This window comes from Zea mays, chromosome 2 (assembly GCF_902167145.1).
Source record: "Zea mays cultivar B73 chromosome 2, Zm-B73-REFERENCE-NAM-5.0, whole genome shotgun sequence".
Classification (NCBI taxonomy): Eukaryota; Viridiplantae; Streptophyta; class Magnoliopsida; order Poales; family Poaceae; genus Zea; species Zea mays.
The window spans coordinates 151953019-151980059 of NC_050097.1; the positions used below are offsets into that span (position 1 = coordinate 151953019).

The window sequence follows — 27041 nt, forward strand, 5'->3', positions numbered from 1 at the left end:
TTTCATTGTTAACGGCAATAAAAACCGGCAATAAAAACCAGAGAAAAAGGTTGTTTACCTTGAAGTTAGAATAAAACAAGCTGCCGACGATATGTTGTCGTCGGTAGCGGCTGATGTCTGTCTCTAGCTTCGGAAAACCGATACTCTTCGATAGAGTACCGATTACCTTAGCTCCAGTCTGGTCTCGAATACAGCCTAGTTTTTCATCATCTACACCCCCAAATAGGAGGGCACCTGACTTGTAGCCGCAAGACTTGGCGTAGTCTTTAAGTTCTTCTATTTCGTCCTTCGTCAGTTTTTGCCCAACTAAGTTCTAGAAAGAGTAGGCTTCGCCGTCCGAAGGGTCTTCGGCTATTTCTTTTCCTTTCTCAGGCACTGTGGCCATGGTTTTTTCAGTAGTAGCACCAGCTTCTTCCGCAGCCATGTCTTCCAAAATCTTGTTGATATTCTCAATCATGGTTTCTAAGTTTGTATCTTCGGCTGTAGCGGCTTCGGTAGCCGCGACCTCCGAAGCTACGCCTTCGACGATTGCTGTACCTTCGGCAGCTGCCGTTTTTTGGATTGATGCCCTTGGCGGCGTCTTGTCGATAACCTCAGTTACCGCAATGATTCTTTGCCGTTTGGGTTTGTTTATCTTCGATTGATCCGGCTCGTCCACCTTTTCAAAAAGCTTCGTCAGTTGGAGCCCTAATGGACTTAGCTTCGTAGGCACGGGTTCAGTCATTACCTTTAAAATTTCCTCCACGTCGCTGGTAGAAGGCGGTGTGGGGGTCCCCTCTTCTTCGGGTGATTTGCGCTTCGGAGCAGATATTTTTCCTTTTTTGAGAATTTTCTTCCCCTTTGCTGGTCTTTCTTCATCCGTGATCGGAGTTTCGGCTTTTCTTTTTCTTTTAAGGCCCTCGGCACCCTTGTTCAATTGTTCATAGTCTGGGTATTCGAAGCCTAGGGCGTCAAGCACTCGGTTCAACCTTCGTTTCGGTCGGGCACCGAAGGCTGCTGTCATTAGTTGATCCTCTTTTTTGGAGTAGTTCCCCAGGATTTCGTTGCACATCACTTCAACAGTCTCTAACCATTCTTTGCAGGGTTTTTTGAAGAATTTCTTGAACTTGAAATAATAGGGAAGCCGGACAAGCTCCCCCTTCTTCTTCTCTCCCTCCAGCTTCGGCATCTCCCACTCTTTTAGAGTAGGGAAAACTCTGAATGCCAAGAACTCTTGAACTAGATCCCTGGTGCCAATATGTTCTGAGATAATTTCAAATTCACCCAGAGCAGCCCAGGTGGGACCTTTTAGGTCGCCAATGTGGCATTGTGGCCTTGTCTCTCCGAAGATTAACTCCAGAGGGCTTTGTACCAATTTTTCTTTGTCTTCATCGACTTTCACATAAAACCATTCAGATTTCCAACCTGCTGGCCATTTGCTTCGGTAGCTGATGACAGGACACTTTGTTGTCTTCCGGTAGGCAAAATTATAGCAACCGAAATTATCATGTAGCCCATCTTTTCTGGCCTTCGTTTGGTAATGTAATTCGTGAGCTCGGCAGAAGCTGTCAGCAAATGGTTCCACAGCTTGGCTTCGGAGGGCCCAGATATAACATTGAGCCTAACGATGGCGTTAGGAGTCAATTGATGAAAGTAGATACCAAACCTCCTTAGTATCTCCGCAACAATATTGTGGAGAGGGAATCTAAGCCCAGCTTTTAAAAAAACTCTTGAAAATAACAATCTCATCCTTCCTTGGCTTCGGGGTGGTTTCTTCTTCCCCGAAGCGGAGTAGCTTCTTCTGGTCCTCATTGAAATAACCTGCTTTCACCATCTTCGAAAGGTCAGCTTTTGAAACAGTTGATTTCCCAAAATCCAGGTGACTGGGCTTGCTGGGCATAGCAAGGTGATAGTCATCTTCGGAGTCAGTCCCTTCAATGTTTTCTTTTCCTTCGGCAGTTGTTGGGCCTGCTTCGGCAGCAGGCATTTCTTCTGTAGTCAGTAGACCGGAACGCTGCATTGCTTCGGAGATGGGCACAGTGTCTGAACCTTCGGCTTCGTCTCCCTCACGTACAACTTTGGCAGTAGATCGTATTCTCGCCATCTGATTCTAAGTTTGGGAAGTCAAAAACTTTTTACTTTTTTCTTTTCTCCGAAGCTCTTCTTTCTGACGAAGCGGACGTTGAGAAGCACCTTCGTTCGATTTTGGGACTTAAGCTTCGGCTATGATGGAAAATTTCGGCAGCAAAACAGTGCAAATAGCAATGAATGCTGTGGTAACTTCACAACTACTTGTCAGTTTATATAGTGCTGCAGGTAAGAAGGCGAAGCGGCGGAATTGTTACACCAGGCGCGCAGTAACTTGTACCCGCTGCGCAGTGGACCGCAAGGATCAAACAGTAACTCTGCAAGGTGGGACCGACACGCGCTCGGAAGTCGGATCGTTTCTCCGCAATGAGCTCAGGGAAGGTGTTTTTTGGACCTTCGGCTTCCCGAAGCTGAAGAGGCTTTTTTCACGGGTCAAGCTCGTTACGAAGAACGATCTAGCACCGCGAAAGGGGCTACTGTTGGGGTCGTGCTTCGGTGCGCCGAAGGTCTCACACGAAGAAGCAGCTTCGGCTGAAGTCGTCTCCAAGAGATGGCCGAAGGTCCCTTTTCATGGAGCTTCGGCGTTTTAAACCGACATAGAGATAGAATGACCTTTTTATACATATAGGTCTGAGTCAATGCTGTAAACTTTCGCAAGGGGCATAATTGTAATTTGTCACAGGCTGCGACCTGTGCCTATAAATAGATGAACAGTACCTCTGTACTGTTCACGCGAACCTGTCATTTGCTTTCGCATCACGCTTGTACTTTTGCCTTCCGCAGGACCGAAGGTACATTTGTAATTCAAAGTCATTTATATTCGTTAATACAAGTAGAGATAATTCTATGACAATATTCAAATGTTTATTTCATATTCTATGATTTATGTGAATGCTTTATTCTTCGTTGTTATGCTTACGAAGGTATGTCCTTCGTAACCTTCGTCCGAGATGCTTTATATCCCGAAGGGATATATCGTTATGGAGGACGAAGGACTTTAACACTTAACATTTTTTGTGTTGCCTTGTTCTTAATTCTTAGCATTTGAGAACAAGTCCCCAACACTTAGGATATCTTGAGTATACTTCATTTGGCTAATGAAGGTGCCCTCTTGGAGTTGCTTTACTTGAAATCCTAAGAAGTACTTCAACTCTCCCATCATTGACATCTCGAATTTTTGTGTCATGATCCTACTAAACTCTTCACATGTAGATTCGTTAGTAGACCCAAATATAATATCGTCAACGTAAATTTGGCATACAAACAAATCATCTTCAAGTGTTTTGGTAAAGAGTGTAGGATCGGCCTTTCCAACTTTGAAGCCATTAGTGATAAGAAAATCTCTTAGGCATTCATACCATGCTCTTGGGGCTTGCTTGAGCCCATAAAGCGCCTTAGAGAGTTTATAAACATAGTTAGGGTACTCACTATCTTCAAAGCCGGGAGGTTGCTCAACATAGACCTCTTCTTTGATTGGTCCATTGAGGAAGGCACTCTTCACATCCATTTGATAAAGCTTGAAGCCATGGTAAGTAGCATAGGTCAATAATATACGAATTGACTCAAGCCTAGCTACGAGTGCATAGGTTTCACCGAAATCCAAACCTTCGACTTGGGAGTATCCCTTGGCCACAAGTCGAGCTTTGTTCCTTGTCACCACACCATGCTCGTCTTGCTTGTTGCGGAAGACCCACTTGGTTCCTACAACATTTTGATTAGGACGTGGAACCAAATGCCATACCTCATTTCTAGTGAAGTTGTTGAGCTCCTCTTGCATCGCCACCACCCAATCCGAATCTTGAAGTGCTTCCTCTACCCTGTGTGGCTCAATAGAGGAAACAAAAGAGTAATGCTCACAAAAATGTGCAACACGAGATCTAGTGGTTACCCCCTTATGAATATCGCCGAGGATGGTGTCGACGGGGTGATCTCGTTGAATTGCTTGGTGGACCCTTGGGTGTGGCGGCCTTGGTTCTTCATCCTCCTTGTCTTGATCATTTGCATCTCCCCCTTGATCATTGTCGTCATCTTGAGGTGACTCATTTGCTTGATCTTCTCCTTCATCAACATGAGCCTCATCCTCATTTTGAGTTGGTGGAGATGCTTGCGCGGAGGAGGATGGTTGATCTTTTGCATTTGGAGGCTCTTCGGATTCCTTATGACACACATCCCCAATGGACATGTTCCTTAGCGCAATGCATGGAGCCTCTTCATCACCTATCTCATCAAGATCAACTTGCTCTACTTGAGAGCCGTTAGTCTCATCAAACACAACGTCACAAGAAACTTCAACTTGTCCGGAGGACTTGTTAAAGACTCTATATTCCCTTGTGTTTGAATCATATCCTAGCAAAAAGCCTTCTACAGTCTTAGGAGCAAATTTAGATTTTCTACCTCTTTTAACAAGAATAAAGCATTTGCTACCAAAGACTCTAAAATATGAAATATTGGGCTTTTTACCGGTTAGGAGTTCGTATGATGTCTTCTTGAGGATTCGGTGTAGATACAACCGGTTGATGGCGTAGCAGGCGGTGTTGACCGCCTCGGCCCAAAACCGATCTGATGTCTTATACTCATCAAGCATGGTTCTTGCCATGTCCAATAGAGTTCTATTCTTCCTCTCCACTACACCATTTTGTTGTGGCGTGTAGGGAGAAGAGAACTCATGCTTGATGCCCTCCTCCTCAAGGAAGCCTTCAATTTGAGAGTTCTTGAACTCCGTCCCGTTGTCGCTTCTAATTTTCTTGATCCTTAAGCCGAACTCGTTTTGAGCCCGTCTCAAGAATCCTTTTAAGGTCTCTTGGGTATGAGATTTTTCCTGTAAAAAGAATACCCAAGTGAAGCGAGAATAGTCATCCACAATAACTAGACAGTACTTACTCCCGTCGATGCTTATGTAAGCAATCGGGCCGAAAAGATCCATGTGTAGGAGCTCCAGTGGCATGTCAATCGTCATGATGTTCTTGTGTGGATGATGGGCACCAACTTGCTTCCCTGCTTGGCATGCGCTACAAATCCTGTCTTTCTCAAAATGAACATTTGTTAATCCTAAAATGTGCTCTCCCTTTAGAAGCTTGTGAAGATTTTTCATCCCAACATGTGCTAGTCGGCGGTGCCAGAGCCAACCCATGTTAGTCTTAGCAATTAAGCAAGTGTCGAGTTCAGCTCTATCAAAATCTACCAAGTATAGCTGACCCTCTAACACTCCCTTAAATGCTATTGAATCATCACTTCTTCTAAAGACAGTGACACCTACATCAGTAAAAAGACAGTTGTAGCCCATTTGACATAATTGAGAGACGGAAAGCAAATTGTAATCTAAAGAATCTACAAGAAAAACATTGGAAATGGAATGGTCAGGTGATATTGCAATTTTACCCAATCCTTTGACCAAACCTTGGTTTCCATCCCCGAATGTGATAGCTCGTTGGGGATCTTGGTTTTTCTCGTAGGAGGAGAACATTTTCTTCTCCCCTGTCATGTGGTTTGTGCACCCGCTATCGATGATCCAACTTGAGCCCCCGGATGCATAAACCTACAAAACAATTTTAGTTTTTGACTTTAGGTACCCAAATGGTTTTGGGTCCTTTGGCATTAGACACAAGAACTTTGGGTACCCAAACACAAGTCTTTGACCCCTTGTGTTTGCCCCCAACATACTTGGCAACTACCTTGCCGGATTTGTTAGTTAAAACATAGGATGCATCAAAAGTTTTAAAAGAAATGTCATGATCATTTGATGCACTAGGAGTTTTCTTCTTAGGCAACTTAGCACGGGTTGGTTGCCTAGAACTAGATGTCTCACCCTTATACATAAATGCATGGTTAGGGCCAGAGTGAGACTTCCTAGAATAAATTCTCCTAATTTTGCTCTCAGGATAGCCGGCAGGGTATAAAATGTAACCCTCGTTATCCTGAGGCATGGCAGCCTTGCCCTTAACAAAATTAGACAATTTCTTAGGAGGGGCATTAAGTTTGACATTGTCCCCCTTTTGGAAGCCAATGTCATCCTTGATGCCAGGGCGTCTCCCACTATAAAGCATACTACGAGCAAATTTAAATTTTTCATTTTCATGCTCGGCAATTTTAGCATCTAATTTTGCTATATGATCATTTTGTTGTTTAATTAAAGCCATGTGATCATGAATAGCATCAATGTTAACATCTCTACATCTAGTGCAAATAGTAGTGTGTTCAACGGTAGATGTAGAGGGTTTGCAAGAATTAAGTTCAACAATCTTAGCATGCAATATATCATTTTTATCTCTAAGATCGGAAATTGTAACATTGCAAACATCAAGTTCTTTAGCCTTAGCAAGCAAATTTTCATTTTCATTCCTAAGGCTAGCAAGAGTAATGTTTAGTTCTTCAATCTTAGCAGGCAAATTATTATTACCATTTCTAAGATTGGGAATTGAAACATCACAAACATGTGAATCAACCTTAGCTAACAAATTAGCATTTTCATTTCTAAGGTTGTCTATAGTCTCGTGGCAAGTGCTTAGCTCACTAGATAGTTTTTCACATTTTTCTACTTCTAGAGCGTAAGCATTTTTAACTTTAACATGTTTTTTTGTTTTCTTTAATAAGGAAGTCCTCTTGGGAGTCCAAGAGATCATCCTTCTCATGTATAGCACTAATCAATTCATTTAATTTTTCCTTTTGTTGCATGTTTAAGTTGGCAAAAAGTGTATGCAAATTATCTTCCTCATCACTAGCATTATCATCGCTAGAAGACTCATATCTAGTGGAGGATTTGGATTTAACCTTCTTCTTTTTGCCGTCTTTTGCCATGAGGCACTTGTGGCCGACGTTGGGGAAGAGAAGACCCTTGTTGATGGCGATGTTGGCGGCGTCCTCGTCGGATGAGGAGTCGGAGGAGCTCTCGTCCGAGTCCCACTCGCGGCATACATGGGCGTCGCCACCCTTCTTCTTGTAGTATTTCTTCTTCTCCTTTCTTCTCCCCTTCTTGTCGTCGCCCCTGTCACTGTCACTAGAAATAGGACATTTTGCTATAAAGTGACCGGGCTTACCACACTTGTAGCAAACCTTCTTGGAGCGGGGCTTGTAATCTTTCCCCCTCCTTTGCTTGAGGATTTGGCGGAAGCTCTTGATGACGAGCGCCATTTCCTCATTATCGAGCTTTGAGGCGTCGATTGGTTGTCTACTTGATGTAGACTCCTCCTTCTTCTCCTCCGTTGCCTTGAATGCAACCGGTTGTGCTTCGAATGTGGAGGGATCATCTAGCTCGTTGATTTTCTTTGAGCCCTTGATCATATATTCAAAGCTCACAAAATTCCCGATTACTTCCTCGGGAATCATTAGTGTATATCTAGGATTACCACGAATTAATTGAACTTGAGTAGGGTTAAGGAAAATAAGTGATCTAAGAATAACCTTAACCATCTCGTGATCATCCCACTTTTTGCTCCCGAGGTTGCGCACTTGGTTCACCAAGGTTTTGAGCCGGTTGTACATGTCTTGTGGCTCTTCCCCTTTGCGAAGCCGGAAGCGACCGAGCTCCCCCTCGATCGTCTCCCGCTTGGTGATCTTGGTTAGCTCATCTCCCTCGTGCGTGGTCTTGAGCACGTCCCAAACTTCCTTGGCGCTCTTTAATCCTTGCACCTTGTTATACTCCTCTCGACTTAGAGAGGCGAGGAGTATAGTTGTGGCTTGGGAGTTGAAGTGCTCGATTTGCGCCACCTCGTCCTCATCGTAATCCTCATCCCCTATGGATGGTACCTGTATACCAAACTCAACGACATCCCATATACTTTTGTGGAGTGAGGTTAGGTGAAACCGCATTAAATCACTCCACCTAGCATAATCTTCACCATCAAAGGTTGGTGGTTTGCCTAATGGGACGGAAAGTAAAGGCGTATGTTTAGAAATGCGAGGGTAGCGTAGGGGGATCTTACTAAACTTCTTATGCTCATGGCGCTTAGAAGTGATGGATGGCGCGTCGGAGCTGGATGTGGAAGGTGACGAAGTATCGGTCTCGTAGTAGACCACCTTCCTCATCTTCTTTTTCTTGTCGCCGCTCCGATGCGACTTGTGAGAAGAGGATTTCTTTTCCTTCCCTTTCTTTTTGTTGCGGGACTCTTCCGATGAAGCCTTCCCGTGACTTGTAGTGGGCTTGTCGCCGATGGGCTTGTCACCGCTCTCCATCTCCCTCTTGGCGTGTTCTCCCGACATCACTTCGAGCGATTAAGCTCTAATGAAGCACCGGGTTCTGATACCAATTGAAAGTCGCCTAGAGGGGGGGTGAATAGGGCGAAACTGAAATTTATAAAGTTAATCACAACTACAAGTCGAGTTAGCGTTAGAAATATAATTGAGTCCGAGAGAGAGGGTGCAAAACAAATCGCAAGCGAATAAAGAGTGTGACACACGAATTTGTTTTATCGAGGTTCGGTTCTTGCAAACCTACTCCCCGTTGAGGTGGTCACAAAGACCGAGTCTCTTTCAACCCTTTCCCTCTCTCAAACGGTCCCTCGGACCGAGTGAGCTTCTTCTTCTCAAACACTTGGAACACAAAGTTCTCGCAAGGACCACCACACAATTGGTGTCTCTTGCCTCAATTACAAGTGAGTTTGATCTCAAGAAAGATTGAGAAAGAAAAGAAGCAATCCAAGCGCAAGAGCTCAAAAGAACACGACAAATCTCTCTCACTAGTCACTAAGGCTTTGTGTGGAATTTGGAGAGGATTCGATCAATTGAGTGTGTCTTGTATTGAATGCCTAGCTCTTGTAAGTGGTTGGAAGTTGAGAAAACTTGGATGACTTGAATGTGGGGTGGTTGGGGGTATTTATAACCCCAACCACCAAACTAGCCGTTTGGTGGAGGCTACTGTCGCATGGCGCACCGGACACTGTCCGGTGCGCCAGCCACGTCACCAGGTCGTTGGGTTCTGACCGTTGAAGTTCTGACGTGTGGGCCCGCCTGGCTATCCGGTGGCGCACCGGACAAGTCCTGTAGACTGTCCGGTGTGCCACCCGCGCGTGCTCTACTCCTCTGCGCACGCTGGTGCGCATTTAATGTGTTGCAGTCGACCGTTGGCGCGAAGTAGCCGTTGCTCCGCTGGCTCACCGGACAGTCCGGTGTGCACCGGACATGTCCGATGAATTATAGCGGAGCGGAAATCCGAAGCTGGCGAGTTCAGAGTCGCTCTCGTCTGGGGCACCGGACACTGTCCGGTGTGCACCGGACATGTCCGGTGAATTATAGCGAAGCGCCTCTGAAAATTCCCGAAGGTGCGAAGTTTGGCTTGGAGTCCCCTGGTGCACCGGACACTGTCCGGTGGCACACCGGACAGTCCGGTGCGCCAGACTAGGGCTGCCTTCGGTTATCCCTTGCTCTCTTTGTTGAACCCAATTCTTGGTCTTTTTATTGGCTAAGTGTGAACCTTTGGCACCTGTATAACTTATACACTAGAGCAAACTAGTTAGTCCAAATATTTGTGTTGGGCAATTCAACCACCAAAATCAATTAGGAAATAGGTGTAAGCCTAATTACCTTTCAAAACTAATGGCTCTCCAAGAGAGCAAGTTGATCTTGATGACATAGATGAAGATGATGTTCCAAAGGCCGCAATACGCACCATGGCGATTGGAGATGTGCGACCACAGGAACAACAAGAGCGAGATCAACCTTCTTCCTCAATGATGGTGCATCCCCCAACTCAAGATGATGAACAGGTTCATCAAGAAGAGGCATGTGATCAAGGGGGAGCACAAGAAGAACAAGCTAAGGAGGAAGAAGAACCACCGGCCCCTCCAACTCAAGTCCGAGCGACGATTCAAAGAAATCACCCCGTCGATCAGATTCTGGGTGACATAAGCAAGGGAGTAACTACTCGCTCAAGACTAGCTAATTTTTGTGAGCATTACTCGTTTGTCTCTTCTATTGAGCCTTTCAGTGTAGAAGAGGCCTTGTAAGATCCGGACTGAGTGTTGGCCATGCAGGAAGAGCTCAACAACTTCAAGAGGAATGAAGTTTGTAGCCTGGTGCCACGTCCAAAGCAAAATGTTGTGGGAACCAAGTGGGTGTTCCGCAACAAGCAAGACGAGCACGGGGTGGTGACAAGAAACAAGGCTCGACTTGTGGCAAAAGGTTATGCCCAAGTCGCAGGTTTGGATTTCGAGGAGACTTTTGCTCCTGTGGCTAGGCTAGAGTCTATTAGAATATTATTAGCCTATGCCGCTCACCACTCTTTCAGGTTGTTTCAAATGGATGTGAAGAGCGCTTTCCTCAATGGGCCAATCAAGGAGGAGGTGTACGTGGAACAACCCCTGGCTTTGAGAATGACAGGTACCCCAACCACGTGTGTAAGCTCTCTAAGGCGCTCTATGGACTTAAGCAAGCCCCAAGAGCATGGTATGAATGCCTTAGAGATTTCTTAATTGCTAATTCTTTCAAGGTTGGGAAAGCCGATCCCACTCTTTTCACTAAGACTTGTAATGGTGACCTTTTTGTGTGCCAAATTTATGTCGATGACATAATATTTGGTTCTACTAATCAAAAGTCTTGTGAGGAGTTTAGCAGGGTGATGACTCAGAAATTTGAGATGTGAATGATGGGCGAGTTGAACTACTTCCTTGGGTTCCAAGTGAAGCAACTCAAGGACGACACCTTCATCTCCCAAACGAAGTACACTCAAGATCTTCTCAAGCGGTTTGGGATGAAGGACGCCAATCCCGCAAAGACACCTATGGGAACTGACGGACATGTCGACCTCAACAAAGGAGGTAAGTCCGTTGATCAAAAGGCATACCGGTCTATGATAGGGTCGTTACTTTATTTATGTGCTAGTAGACCGGATATTATGCTTAGCATATGCATGTGTGCTAGATATCAATCCGACCCAAGGGAATGTCACCTTGTTGCCGTTAAGTGTATTCTTAGATATTTAGTTTCTACGCCTTGCTTTGGGATCTGGTATCCAAAGGGGTCTACCTTTGACTTGATTGGATACTCAGACTCCGATTATGCTGGATGCAAGGTTGATAGGAAGAGTACATCAGGGACGTGCCAATTCCTAGGAAGGTCCCTGGTGTCTTGGAGTTCAAAGAAACAAACCTCCGTTGCCCTATCCACCGCTGAGGCCGAGTATGTTGCCGCAGGACAGTGTTGCGCACAACTACTTTGGATGAGGCAAACCCTCCGGGACTTTGGCTACAATCTGAGCAAAGTCCCACTCCTATGTGACAATGAGAGTGCAATCCGCATGGCGGATAATCCTGTTGAACCCAGCCGCACTAAGCACATAGACATCCGACATCACTTTCTGAGAGACCACCAGCAAAAGGGAGATATCGAGGTGTTCCATATTAGCTCTGAGAACCAGCTAGCCGATATCTTTACCAAGCCTTTAGATGAGAAAACCTTTTGCAGGCTACGTAGTGAGCTAAATGTCTTAGATTCATGTAACTTGGATTGATCTATAGCATACATGTGTTTTATGCCTTTGATCATGTTACTTATACATTTATGCACTTTGTTGTTTATTTATGGTGCTCAAGTTGTGCAAGGGATCCCTGGACCTCACAAGTCCATGTGTGAATGACGCACATATTTGGGGGGAGAAAACTACAACTTGACCCTTTGAGACTAACCTTTGTGTTTAAGTGTACTTGATGTAGTCTCAAAGGTGCAATTGAAAGGGAAAGGTGAACTTGGACCATGCAAAGACTTCCACTGCACTCCGGTATTAGTGTACTCACCTCCAAGTTCATTCTTATGCTCTTATTGCCTTTTGCTCTTGTTTGACAATTTTGGTGAGGCAATGGGGTTAAAGGGCCAAGAATGATCCCGTTTTGGTGCTTGATGCCAAAGGGGAAGAAATTAAGGCCAAAGCAAATGGATCAGCTACCACTTGAGAATTTTGAAAATAGTAGAGTTAGGATTTTTTATTTGACCAAAATACTCTTATTGCAAAATTTGGCCTCTTGTGCGGAGAATTTTCGATTATAATAGAAAGGGGGAGTTTTTGCACTTTATCAATTTTTCCATTGAAATATCTCTCTTTGTGCCTAAACAAGTGTGTTTGACTTAGAGATAGGAAAATGAATTTGATTTGCAAAAACAAACCAAGTGGTGGCAAAGAATGATCCAAATATGCCAAATTAGAGTCAAAAACAATTTGGTCTTCAATTTGAATCGATGTTGCATGTTTTGCATTGCTTTTTGATGTGTTGGCATAAATCACCAAAAAGAGGGAGACTGAAAGGGAAATGTGCCCTTGGGCCATTTCTATAATGTTTTGGTGATTAAGTGTCCAACACATAGCGAGTGAGATATTATGTGCCAAACAAGCAAAAGATGCAAATCATGTAACAAGGTACGTTTCTAGACTTAGTACATTGTTTTGAATACTAACATATTTTGTCTAAGTGCTAGAAACAGAGAAAAGAAAAGAACCAAAAGACTTGGCTCGGTGCAGCCAATTCTCTGCTCAGTCTGGCACACCGGACTGTCCGGTGGCGCACCGGACGCCAGGCTGGACTCCGGCGAACAGGCCACTCTCGGGAGAATTTGGCGGCGTACAGCTATAATTCACCGGATCGTCCGGTGGTGCACCAGACTGTCCGGTGAGCCAACAGCCGCCAGCGCAACAGTCGGTCGCGCAATCCACGGGCGACGCGTGGCCCGCGCCAACGGTCGGCAGGGGCACCGGACTGTCCGGTGCGCCAACTGCCACGGATCTGCAACGGTCGGCTGCACTAGAATAGGAAGGAGATCTGCACCGGACTGTCTACAGTGACTGTCCGGTGTGCCACCCGACAGAAGGCAAGAATTGCCTTCCTTGTTGGCCTCCAACGACTCCTAGCTGCCTTAGGGCTATAAAAGGGACCCCTAGGCGCATGGAGGAGTCACCCAAGCATTCACTAAGCAATCTAATACTCCCACACTCCGTCTCCACGCACTTGATCGATCATATTAGTGATTTGAGCTCCGTTCTAGTTGTGAACTCTTCGTGCTTCGTTTTGAGCTCAAGTCTTGACTTGTGTGCGTGTGTGTGCTGCGGATTTGTGTGTGTTGCTCCCCAACCTTACTCTTGTGTTTGGATTGTGATCTTTGTTGTAAGGGCGAGAGGCTCCAACTTGTGGAGATTCCTCGCAAACGAGAAAAGATATAAGGAAGAAAAGCCGTGGTATTCAAGTTGATCTTTGGATCACTTGAAAGGGGTTGAGTGCAACCCTCGTCCATTGGGACGCCACAACGTGGAAGTAGGCAAGTGTTACTTGGCCGAACCATGGGATAAAATCGCGTGTCTCTTGTCATTGTTCCCTCTTTGATTGTTGTGTTTGCAAGAGCTCGTTTCAAATCACTTAACCGTTCTAACCTTCATAACCAAAGTTTTGTGGATATTAGTGTTGAATTTTACAGGATCACCTATTCACCCCCCTCTAGGTGCTCTCAGTAACGCGCCACCAATGCCGCTAATTTTGTTGGCGTAGTCGTCCAACACCTTCGCGTCCTCTATGTACAGCTTGTCGAACTCCCCCTTGAGCGTGGCAAGGTGCGCCATCTTGACCTGATACGCCCCAACGAAATGTCGTCTTCTTGGTGGAGACCTGCATCAAGATGACATCGAGCAGAGCTTGGAGAAGCTACGGTGCTAGCGCGCTACTACCTCGAGTCCGAAGTGATGGCGTTGGTTCCACATGGTCTTGGGGGGAGTTCAGTCTCCATGACGTACCCGGTGCTCTTGCCGAGGCAATCAAGGTGGAATCGATCCTCGACGCGCAGAGCCTCTAGGAGGCCGTGTCTCCGTCACATGATGGCATAACAGGCTTGATTGTTGTAATCGGGCCGTTCGCACACACGACACGTCCTACCCATGCGGTCGGGCCGCGACACACGCGCCCACACGTATATCAGTGGACTTTAGTTCTGTTGGACCAATACCCCAAAAGCTAGCCCATCAGAAATTGCACTCTCAACCATATAAACCATGTCTATCTACTCACAAAATCACAATGTGGCAAGTTTTTCAACTAATGTAAATATTGTCGGATTTTATTTGTCATTTTCCTAGAAATGTTGAGCTTGGGATTTGGGAGTTAACTGCTAAGTTATTATCACGATGTCTGGTGAGATGAAGTCCAGTAATACCGCGCTGCAGTCTGCACGATAGCTTGTGTGATCTGAGATCTGACTGAATTTTGATGAAGCAAGGCAGCAAGCAACCTCGCTGAGATGAGGATGAGACGGCAGACTTTTTGTTGGGTGTAGGCCTTCTTGGGCCTGGGCTTCATCCCTGGGTCGTCACTTAAATTGGCCCAGCCCAAACATTTCAACACTTACGACCTATTGCCGGGCCGCAGCAGTCCATTCAACACCGACGCGGACGCGCAGCCCAAACCCTAAACCCCACCGCCGATTCTCCCTATTGCTTCGCTGTCGCCTGGGAGACGCCGGAGGCGGCGATGGCGAAGAAGCTAGGGAAGAAGGCGCGCAAGTTCGCGCGCAAGAACCTGCAGTCTGCCGCCAAGCGCAACCGCAAGATCCGCAACCAGTTCAAGCACCGCCGAGGACCCCGCGGAGGCGAGTCTCTGCTCCCCACGCTTCTCACCCCCGCTTGCTTGTTTTTTTCAAAAATTTTTAGGCTGTGCGTGCGTGCGAGGCGATCTAACTGAGCTTGCTCGAGTCGGTTTCAGGTGGGAGCGCCGGCCGGGAGGATGGGGACGAGCACGTGCTGCAGCGGGTCCTCGATCCCACCATGTAATCATCATTCTTCTATTACACAAGGTTCTGCATGAGTAATTTGGCTCGTTGGAATGCTCTGGTCTTCTATTGTTGTCCACAGTTGGGTGCTAGTGGTTTTGCTTGCAAGTTCACCGGATGTGGTGCAAAGATTTACTAGTTTTCCTTTCTTCTCCTTGTTGACTGCACACCTGCGAAGCTGCAATGGCAGAAGTAACAATTTAGAGACCCATGGCCTGCCAGGCTTCTCTGCCTCTAGCTGTCTGGAACCAACCTAGTTTTTAAATAATAAGGAGAACGATTTGCACTAATTCAGCCACCATATTCTTTTCTCTAGTTAACACTTCAAATAACTAAGCTCAATATGCTCTTCATGTAGGGTTACCGACGATGCTGCTGCTACTTTGATCCACGGTTTGGAGTTTCCAGAGGACGATGCTGAACTAGATGCTGATCTGTCTGACAGTGATGGTTATCTTTCTGAGGTATGTTTGTTTGTCCATTTTCACATGCTTACTGAACTTACGAATAATGATGCACCCTACCACTTTTAGCATCCCCCCACGCTGCAACAGCATCTGTTGTTCTATTGCTGGAAGGTTTTGCTTGGAAGAGTTTATGCATATATCTATGTTTTCTGGTCGCTCGACCAGCTAGTCGAACTGGGAGACCGACCAGCGACTAATCTCGATTAGTCGTCGACTAGGTCCGACTAATCGAGCTCTGGTCGACCTGGTCGTTTACTGGTCGTCCTGTTCATCCAGGAGACCAGGACCTATGTATATACTATATAATATATACTATTATACTATATAGTAAATATATAGTATATATGAACTTCATATACTATATTATGAAGGATAGGGTAAACATGACATGAATTCAGCAATACTGAAAAGTGAAAACAGCAGAGAAACACTTACCAGTCCAGATTACAGAATGACACAGCAGACAGCACATACAAGGATGAATGATTGAAGGATGAAGGATGGAGATTGAAGAACAGAACTATACAAAAGAATACCTCCAGAAGATGAACTCATGCCGACGAAAAAAACTGGATTCGTGCGTGCTGGAGATTGAAGGATGAAGGATGAAGTCTGGAGTCCGTCGGTGAACTGGATTCGCGCGTGCTGGAAGCCTGGAACTCGAGATTGGATTCCCACGTGCTGGATTGGAAGTCTGGAGGGGAGCAGTGGACTCAAGAACAGCCGCCGAGCAGGTAGGGAATTAGGGTTTAGGGAAATAAAGAGAAGATCAGAAGACAGAACAGGCAGGCGGCTGGCTTTCCATGTTCAATAGAGGCGGCTGGCGTGTGGCGTTTCAACTGCCTGTAGTCGGGCCGCCCGCCAAAAAAGCCCACGAAGCCAGGAAATAAAAAAACCTAGGTCCTAAACCTAGTCGCCCAGAACCGGCTAATCGAGCGACTAATCGGCCGACCAGGGCGACTAGTCGGACGACCAGGGCGACCAGGGACTCTAGTCGAGTCGGCTGCCTAATCGAGCTCTGCTAACCGACTAGCCCGACTAATCGCGACTAATCGCGATTAGTCGGACGACTTGAAAACACAGGCATATATCAGTACCTAGCAGCTGGGTCACTACCTGTTATAACCGACTGTTTGATTCATGATATGCAGGATCCTGGATGTCCATACTATTCTGACAGTGAGGATGAGAAAGCTGCCAAAGGTTTGTGTGTGTTGTTGTAGCACTAATTTAGCTTGGCCTCTGCTTGAGCACTAGTTTCTAAGTATCACAACGTTTTGTGTAGATTGTATCATGGAAGAAGGTTTGGACAGACAGAATGATGACATGAATCGAGATATCAAGAAGCAAAAGAAAAAGTTGAAGAAGTTGCTGGATAAGGTTAAACTTCTGTTCACCAAAAGACCTGGCATGCTCATTTTAAATTATCAATGTTCTTACAATTACAGGCTGTCTGCTCAATAGTTTCTTCTTGCCATCATGGAAAACATTTTACAACTTCCTTTTAACGGGTCTTATGTTTGTATGCCATTTTCTTTACATAAAGGTTTTCAGCATACAGAGCTCATCATATAATGTTAATGGGGTCTGGAAGAAAATTTGTGCACAGAAAAATGTTGGCGAAATTTCTGTAGGCTATAGCTGATAGTGTTAATTGTATCATAGTATGTAACCGTATACTTTCTGCTCAACCGATTGGGTAAGCTACTAAGCTCATTTTTAGGTTAGGTCAGCTCAGCTCTGAACTTCTGGACCTTTTTATTTAATAAAGTAGTAATTGAAGTGCACCCAGTGTGTGTATTTTTAGACACAGTTTGTGGTTGTAGTTATGTAGAGATTCTGCACTAATCCATGAGTTTTTGATGTCACGATCTATTCAAGGTGCTTCGAATTATCTGCGACTGTCAAATAAGAAACATATATGAAATGCCAGTACAATTTCAAGTGAAATTCTAGGGTTGTGATGTACATTGCTTATAGTGATTTCAATATAGACTTTAAATATTTGTCTTGTTTGTAGGACCCTGAATTTGCAAATTTTCTCGAAAAATGGCAGTCGGAGTTGGAGAGCTCCAGAAGTAAAGGAGTAAGTATCAGTAGCTGTTCCTTTTGCTTCTGCAGAACGCAGATACACTTTTTGCATGTTCTGTTTACACTGTTAAATAAACTTGATCTCACCAGTTTATTTTTGTTTTGTTGTGTCTAATTTTAAATTTCCAATAGGATTCTGATGAAGAGGGTATGGATTCTATGGATGATGACGATGACTCCAATGATGGGAATTTACCAAATGCTAAGGTCCTTACAAGAAAGACGATAAGTGAATGGTGCCAGTTAGTGTCAAAGGAACCTAAAGCACCTGCCTTGCGTAATCTACTAAATGCTTTTCGAGATGCTTGTCGATATGGTGTTCACTCTGATGGGCCCTTGATGCAGAGATTTCAAAGTGCCAGGGTGTTTTATCAAATAATAATGTTTGTTCTTTCTGAGTCGGACAACATTTTCCGTGCTCTTTTGGAAATTCAAGATGACGTTAACAAAGGAAAAATTATGAACCTGAGAAATTCAAAGAAATGGCTAACTGTTGATTCTCTCATAAAGTCCTACTTATCAAGTTCTCTTGATCTTCTTAGTCAACTTACAGACAACAAGATACTTGCCTTTGTTTTGACTCGGTTGAGGGTATCAGTGGTCCTTTTTTCTGCATATCCATCAACATCAAGTAGGCTTGTCAAGGTACTGCTATCTTGTGATGATGTTACTTGCTTAGAGTGTAATTCAGTTTTGCATGTTTATTTATTACGAATTTAGTTCATGTCTAAATCTAGTTGACCCAACTGTATTGCTATTATGAAATGAATTCATGTATTAACGAAGGCAATATGTTTATTTTAGATATACTCTTAACTTAGGGATCTTCGAGTTAGGACGTGGAGACACATGGTTCTGTTTGTGGCAAAACTCTATTACATGAAATTGTGATTGTAACAGGCTTGAATGCATCATCTTAGTCATCAGTTCCTGGTATATATTTGGAATGAATGCTAATTTTTATGTTTGGTCCTGTTGTTGGCTAGGTAGACCCTTATTATTATACAAAAATTGTGAATGTAATAACCTAATAGGCATCCTCGAGTTCTAGTCATCTGTCTGGTATATAATCTTATAAACATTTAGAAGGGATATTCTTGCAAAACCTTGATGTGGTTATTATTTATATATGTATTAATTTGACAGTTCTTTAAACAATTATGCTGCAGTATTAATATTATTGGTCATGAATCCTTGGTGCTTAGGGTTCAAAAATCCACTTGGTGTTCAATTACTACATACAATGTGAAGATAGAAGCTACATTTTGAGTTTGTTAAATTAATTTCATTTTTTGCTGCAATTTTAACTTACTATATATGCTGCAAACACTGCAGATTTTATTTCGCTTGTGGGCAAGTGGTGATCGGAGTTTGTCTCTGTCGGCATTTCTTATGATCCGAGAAGTAGCTTCACTGTTACCTGACTGTTTGGATCACTGTTTAACTAAATCCTACAATACATACCTTGCCAGTACCAATCTTGTGAATGACAGAAACACAAAGCATATTTATTTTCTGATGGACTGCCTGGTAGAGCTGTATTCTCTTGATGTTCAGAAATCATATGAGAGGGCAATAATCTCCGTGGAGCAACTGAATGCTATTCTTAGACAGGCTTCTAAAACCAAGGAAAAGGTATGCCACAAGGCTTATATGAGAACATGCATGTGCATGTAGTTTGACTCTACATCAAGTTGCGGAGTTTTACTGTATCCTTTCCTTTTGGTGCAGTGTCATAGGGCCTCATTAGGTATCTATATTATATCTTCTCCAGGCAGATCCTTGGGGCCTTCTTGATTATTATTAGGTCCTTCTTAAGTATTTTGGAGAATTGGAGACTGGGACCCTTCATCCAAATAGGACCCAAAATGTGTCCGGATGCGTTATATTATTACACTTCCCGATGTATAATGAATTCCATCTAGGTCAATAAGACTGGACATTATTTTATTGTTTCCTGTCTTGAGAGGTTGAAGAAGATTTTTACAGTTGTTACATGCTTAAAACGATGGGTTGAGTACTTGAGTCCCATTCTGCATCAAATTTATTATGTTTTCTTTGGCACAACCTTTTCGCTGTTGAAATTATATATCATGTTAATATAATTTTCTCCGTAAGCCTTTCTAAATATCTGTTGTGATAATACAAGAAGATCCTTATATTGATATACATGCCCAAATGAAAAGAAAGAAAACACTATTTGTGCATGCTGAGGTTTAGCTTGATGATGTTGTCTTCTATATTTTGTTTTGGTATTTTACATGAACAATTGTTTGATTGTTTCCTTCTTGCTTCTGTCTGCAGGAAGATCTCAGGAAGATAGATAACTGGCAATATATTAGTTGTGTCAACCTATGGGTTCGGTTTCTGTGTTGTCACTATAAGGATTACAATCTCCATCCCTTATTTTCTCAAGTTCTTCAAGTAATAAGAGGAGTGGCTCACTTATTCCCAGGCACAAGGTACTTACCGTTGAGACTGAAGCTTGTGCAGATGCTGAACGAGCTTTCCACTTGCAGTCAGATGTTCTATCCAATTCCATCGTTGCTCTTTGACTGCCTAGAATTAAGAGAAGTTTCTCAGAAAGAACAAACACAAAGAACAAAGATCAACTTTTCGTCGTTGTTGAAGGTATGCCACTTTTACTGGAAACAATTTGGGTGATGATAGCAGTTAGGGCATTTAATGTTTCATTATGTTTGGTCTGAAATCACGAAAAGGTCAGATTATTACTAAATTTTCTGTGCCCTGTGACTTACAACTGCACTAATATGATGAAGTTCGTTTATGCTGAGAATGGTTTAGATTAATTGCTGTTTCTTCGTATTCAGGTGCCAAAGAACCTGCTGAAATCAAGGGATTTTCAAGAGGAGTGTATTCTTTCAGCGATTCAGATTCTATCAGCACATTTTGCCCAGTGGAGTTACCATGTTTCCTTCCCAGAAGTAGCCACCATTCCTCTTGTCCTCTTGAAGAGGCTACATGAGCAGACAACAGTCGAATCACTTCGCCGTCCTATTAAGCGTTTGATAGACCAGGTGAATAGGCAATCTAAAATTCTTCACGTTGTTACTATGCAAAGCAAAGACCTCTACACATTGCATGGAACCATTCAAATTATTCGTCAAGAACATTGAATGTGAATATATACAACATTTATTCTTTCTGTCTTGCTGTTTTTATGACTTGATGGAAGAAGTATTCACTCTATTCGAGTGAAAAAGTGCACATCTGTTTCATCTGCTGTACTTCTGATGGCTGCTTCAACTGTTGAAATCACAGGTGACGGAGAACAAGGATTTTATAGAAAGGAAAAGAGAGGTTGTATCCTTTTCACCAAATGATAAGGCGTCAGTTGATAGCTTCCTTCAGGTAGGATTTGCCCAGTTGGTGGAATGTTCCTCCTTTTGTAGTCAATTGCTTCACATTTACTATTCAACATCTGGCCTGCTGAGTTTGCTGAAAAACATATTACTGTTGAACGCAGGAGGAGAAGGTCAGCAGAACCGCTTCATTCACTCGGTTCTATGCATCCGTAGCTGAAAACCGTCAACCAAAATGTAATGTCGTAAATTCCATACTTAAATAGACAGCCTTCACTGCACTTGTAATTTACTAAGCCATTGACCAACACTTTCTCGGTTGCAGGGAGAAAAACACTTTAAAATACCAAGGGAATTTCTGAGAGACATCTCACATCTGGAATCGGTTGGTTTCCAAGTGAGGGCCACGAAGAACCACATCAATGTAGAACATTTTAGTGCAGATATACGCCGAGGCAGCTATTGTGTAACCTCTAGTGAGACTGATTCCTACGAGTCCTCGAGTGCTCAACAATTTTGTACGATTGTAACCTTAATTCCGAAGTGAGTTGTCAAGTGATGAATGAAATTTGCTGTTGCTTTTGAATCTGTTGTCACTGTGCCCGTAGTACAGAGTATGGACTGTTGTCATTTCCTACTATGGGGGAAGGGATTTAATCTTACTCAATCCACTCTAATCCCTGTTTTAGCTTATCAATTTGATTTGTATGGGCTGTTACCTTTTCCAAAATTGTATCTCATGAAGAGTAGGGCCGATGACATATGGGCATTGTATCCAATTTTTTGCACAAATTGTTGGTAGGGATGCAAACCATTATTAGTTACTTAGCCCTCATTTGTAACTTGGTTCTTTTATATGACTGCTAGTATTATTGAAAATTATTTACGGTGCCTAAAAGTACAACTAAAGTTGTATTAGCGATGAAATAACATCTTAACACTTAATAAAGGCTTGTTCATCTAATATTGCTAAGAGTTTTGGTCTGTTTAAATCCAGTCCAAAGTGCTAGTCACTTCCGTCCGTGATACATCTTCGAGACAGGATTAAATTTCTTTTTAGTCAAAATGGAATAGAAACGGATTTAATTTCTCGCAATCCACTTTAATCCATATACAACCGTAGAAGCCCTTATTATTACTGTGTAAACTAAGTACCACATGTTCCTTCCATGATCAGTGTAGGTAGTGAAATTAAAGGGTGTTTGGTTTGATAAATCACTCTATCTAAAGTAAGATAGTGCATCATAAGTTTATTTTTTAATAGGGTGTTTGATTTGAATGAGCTAGTCTTTCATCTTCTCACTTTATATTTTTTTGTTTGACTTTTGTAAAATAAAATGAGTTGATCTATCAGCATTATATTTATCATAATTAGTTAGTACTAATATGAGAAATAACCGCCAAATTTGTAGGGTGTTTGATTGAGTAATGAGTTGGTCTATCATCTTCTCACTTCTCATTTTTTGTTTGGTTTCTGGAATGAAATAAGTTGATCTATTATCACCTCATTCCTCATAGTTAGTTAATTAATATTAATATGAGGAATGTAGTCATCCTAACAAATTTGAAAAATAGACTAATGATGCATCACCTCATTTTGGTTGGGGTGATTCCTCAAACCAAACACTCTATTGAGGAGTGGATCCATGATGAACCACCTCATTTTGGATGAAGTGATTCCTAAAACTAAACACCTCCCAAATTTTGGTGGGATGACCTTATTCCTCATATTAGTACTACCTAACTAACTTGAGGAATAATGTAGTGATAGATAAACTCATTCCATTCCACAAATCAAACAAAAACGTGAGGAGTGAGAAGATGATATACCAACTCACTTATCAAACCAAACACTCTATAAATGCACTTTTTATGAGATAAAACCTAAATCACTCAAGGTTACTCATGTTATTACTAAACAGTAAACAGATTAGTAACTAGTTTCATGATGCATCTCATTTTCTAAACCAACGCTTTTATGTAAAATACAAAAGCCTACTCCTTCGGTCCCAAATTAAAGTTGGTTTTACCTTTTTACTATATTCATACAATAATTAATATATATGTTATATATATATATATATATATATATATATATATATCTAGATTTATAATCATTCATATAAATATAAACATAAAAATCTAGAGTTAAAACAAATATTATTCTGAAACGGAGGGAGTATTAAACTTCCTTGCATCCGCTAAATATTTTATGTTAGAATAAGTTCTTAGTATAATCGTACTCACAATACAATTAACTCGCTTAAAACAATTTTAATTAACTCGCCATATCCGTCCAATTCAATTAACTCGCTTGAAAAAAATTCAATCCAACCGATCAAATTCTACGAACAGACACAAACCATATTTTTGACCACGGATCGATTGGTCGATCGGACACAGACCAACTTTTTTAAAAATCTAAAATCAAATCTAACCCAAAGCTAAAAAGATCTGACTCAATTAAAAAAATGATCGGATGTATCCATTAGAGAGGCACATATCAATATAATTTGATCCGAACCCGTTCTGATCTAACTTCGCGCCTACTTGCTCGCTGCGGCGATGCCACGATGACACCACGCCCCTCCACCTTCCTCTCCTGCGTCGTCGCTGGCACCGCCACCGCCACCACACACCCCCTCTCTGTCTCCCACCGTCCTGTTCCTCTCAAGCCGCCGCCGCGCCCGCAATCCACACACACCTCGCACAGTCGCACCCTAGTCGCACTCTGCAATAAGAATAAATTAAATATGAGTGCAATCATATGGCAATCCCTTGGTATAATGCTCACAATGGAATCCATTCTCTGAACATGCACAGTAAGATGCCTTGTCGCTGAAACTAGTAAAAAGGAGAAGGTGCATGTTAAAAACACGATACCTTTCTTGTAAGAATAGTGTGGTTACATTACACACTTTCCTGTACCTTTGTGATCTGGTCATTTTGTGATAGGCATAAACACTGCAATATAGATCTTGTTTCCCTAATAATGTTGTGGCTGCCTGATCGGACCACATAATAGTCTCAATCATTCTTCCCCCAACCTACAATGTGCATCATCAATAAGTCTCCGTGAGTGTAAATACTGTATCAACTTTGTCACATGTTGAAGACTGGCTGATGTGGATAGAGAAGCCATGAACTCATTCATTATGTTCTCAAAACTAGAGCTGCAGTTGCTCCTAATCCATTCTAGGTGCTCAATGGCCATCTCCACTTCCCCAACATCGGTTAGATGCTTCAGCAAGATGATGTGTGAGTTCAAGTTCTCAACATTAGATGGAACATTACACATAACACTCAATGCTGCTTTGAAATTACCTGCAAGAAACATGTAGTGGCTATTATTTAGATTGAGTTATAAAAAGCAATTAAGAGCAGCCGAAACTTCATTTGCTAAGTGTACCTTGTTTGCAGAGTGCAAGTATAAAACTACTCAGCACAAAACTAGCCACTCCAGCATCCTGCATCCAAGATTTATTAAAGACCTCCAGGGCCCGTTCATATTTATTTTCCTGGCACAACATATTGATGAAGGACGTGTATGTTGCACCATCTGGGGCCACACCTTTCTGGAACATATGGTCAAAGAGTTGTTGGACCTCTTGGCTTTCACCCATTTCTGTAAATTTTGTTATGAGTATATTGTATGTCTGCAGATTTGGGCTACACCCACTGGTAAACATCTCATCCCACAACTTCTTGGCTGGCCTAAGAAGGTCATTTCTACACAGCGCTTCCATAAGGGAGTTATATGATGAAATGTCAGGCTCTAGCCTCTTTTTTTTCACCTCCTTGAGCACATCATATGCCTCCCTAACCTTTCCAGCCTTCCCTAAGAATGACACCACCAAATGGTAACCCCTTGCATTCCTACAATACCCCTTGTCCAAAAGCACCCTCAAAATCTCCCACATTTCGTCGCCCTTCCCACTTTTGCAAAGACTCTCGCAAAGGTGTGCAAGCATCTCAGTACTTGGAAACCTCCCCTTCCCCATCATGAACTTGCAGAACATGGCAGCACCATCGACATCAATCTCAGACACTGAACCAACCAAAATGTTCAGCACATCATCATCAATTGGGAAATCTCCCAACACAACCGCCTCGGCAATCTCCTTCGCTTCTCTAAACAGCCTGTTGGACACCAACACAAGCACACATTCCCTGTACTCATCCTTTCTAGGCGCAACACCAAGCTTCCTCTTCTGCTTCAAGATCCTTCCTTCCTCTTCCACCCTCCCCTGTACCCTAAACCCCTCGGCCACAATCCTATATGCCAAGAAATCTGGTTTCCACCCACGTAGCCTCATCTCATCCATAGCACGCCAAGCATCCTCAATTCGTCCCTCCCTACACATACCGTCCACAAGCATTGCCACCACAACCGACCTGTTAACCCGTCTCCCTTGACAGCCCACCACATCCACCAGGCGCAGGACCTCAGCCAGTCCGTCATCTTTCCTACCTGCGGCATTAACAAACACCCCGAACCCAACGGTGTTCAGCTCGACAGCTCCTGCCAGCATTCTATCGAACACCTTGCGCGCGTGGCCGAGAGACCCAGTGGACGACGCTAGCGCTGAGAGAAGGGAATTGCATAGCGGTACGGGTAAAGGAGCGGTGGGGTCAGAATCCGGGAGGAGACTGAAGTGTGCGAGGGCATCGGGTAGACGACCGTGGCGGAGGAGCGCTGAGGCGGCAAGCGCGCGGGTGACCGGGAGGAGCGGGAGCCGCGCGGCGCGGGCGCGGGAGAGAGCGGCTAGGAGGGAGGGGAGGTGCGACGCGACGGATGCGAGGTGCGTGTGGAAGGCGGGCGGGCTGAAGGCGGGCGCGGCGGCGGTGTGAGAGGGACAGGACGGTGAGAGACGGGGACGAGCGGAGACAGAGAGCGGGCGCGCGGCGTCGGCGACGCGGGAGAGGAAGGTGGAAGAGCGTGGCGCCATCGTGGCATCGCCGCAGCGAGCAAAGTAGGCTTAAGTTACCATCGTCTCGTCCTATCTGGAGCAAACTCCTTGCCTACCGGTCTCATTCCATATTTAAATCCCCACTTTTCCCTGTTTGTTTCGGCTTGTGGCAGCTTTTGGCCACCAAAAGCTGCTGCGTACTGCCAAACGCTCAGTTTTTCAGTCAGTTTCTATAAAATTCGTTGGGGGCAAAAACCATCCAAAATCTACATAAACACATAATCGATTGAGTCGTTGTAATAGTAGGAATCCATCACTTTCTAGATCCTGAGCCTATGAACAACTTTATCTTCCTCCACACGTAATCGTAATAATACTCAGATTCTCCCCACAGCTAAATTTTCTCCACAGCCAGATTTTCAGAAAAGCTGGTCAGAAAAAAGCTGAACCAAACATGCCCTTTAAATAATGTATCTACAGTACAAAATAGTAATTTGTATGACCCTTTATACGATTTATTGAAGATAGCCTTAGTACATGTTTGATCTAGGAGCTAAAATAAAATTGACTAAAGTTAGTCAGAGCTAAAGATCTAGATACGAAGAGCTAAAAGTAACTAAGTTATTTTTTTACGTGACTAAATTATAGTCACTTTTGTTTTAGCTCATATGATCTAAACAACCTCTTAGGTCCCGTCTGTTTTCTTTTATTTTGAGGAATTGGAATTTTACTAATGAAATAAACTATTTTTTTAGTATGTGACATTCTACCACTTTCCAAAGTTATCATATAAGTCTATCTCAAATTTATAGGATGAGAGATGGAAATTGATTCTATAGATTTACATGCTATTTTTCCGATGTACAAATTATAGCACACTCTTCTATTTGCTTCGCTATAACATAAATGTAGTATATAACTATCTCTCTCATATGATTTAGAATAATATACAAATATATTACATATATAAATATATAAACTTAATTAGTTTTGTCTAAATTATAATTATTGAAATGGAATTCAATTCCAACGAAACAAACGAAACAAACGGGGCCTTAATGTTTTTGGGAAATGATTTGTAATTTTGATATGGAAGATGCTATATTGTTTATAAAGTTGATTATTTTATACTTGTTTTAATTAATATATTGCCAGTTAATACAGAACAAAGCAAGACAATATAGAACAGAACAGGCTTATATAAGCTATGCCAAGAACTAATATGTTTGTTGCAATATTTACACGAAATGTCTTCAAAAGAGCTGAGCAGACATATATAGTTATATAGAGGACACAAAATAAACATTCTACAACTTAAAAGGCTACCGATGATCTGAGAAAATCTTTAGTTCCTAAAAGATTTGTTGTTCGTTTTTTCTTTGATGTGCAGGGTCCATGCTTGAACATGTAGTTCGAATATGAAATATAATAATATCTTCATTTATGGAGTACAA

General features: G+C 43.1%; 2 protein-coding genes across 2 annotated transcripts; one reads left to right on the forward strand and one right to left on the reverse strand.

Annotated features, from left to right (window-relative positions):
* The first annotated feature begins 14446 nt into the window (after positions 1 to 14446).
* LOC100382327 (uncharacterized) lies at positions 14447 to 21266 on the forward strand. The gene is made up of 13 exons (NM_001366788.1): positions 14447 to 14616; positions 14730 to 14793; positions 15155 to 15260; positions 16415 to 16466; positions 16549 to 16643; positions 17284 to 17349; positions 17487 to 17999; positions 18690 to 18989; positions 19659 to 19985; positions 20186 to 20392; positions 20637 to 20726; positions 20842 to 20914; positions 21003 to 21266. The coding sequence occupies exons 1-13, from the start codon at positions 14499 to 14501 to the stop codon at positions 21017 to 21019; spliced, it is 2028 nt and encodes a 675-aa protein (NP_001353717.1). The 5' UTR covers positions 14447 to 14498; the 3' UTR covers positions 21020 to 21266.
* Positions 21267 to 22953: 1687 nt separating this feature from the next.
* On the reverse strand, positions 22954 to 25636 carry LOC100216732 (uncharacterized). The gene is made up of 3 exons (NM_001367563.1): positions 24087 to 25636; positions 23561 to 24001; positions 22954 to 23408 (listed from the first exon to the last, which is right to left on the reverse strand). Exons 1-2 carry the CDS (start codon positions 25624 to 25626, stop codon positions 23709 to 23711), a joined length of 1833 nt encoding a protein of 610 aa, NP_001354492.1. The 5' UTR covers positions 25627 to 25636; the 3' UTR covers positions 22954 to 23408; positions 23561 to 23708.
* Positions 25637 to 27041: the final 1405 nt, after the last annotated feature.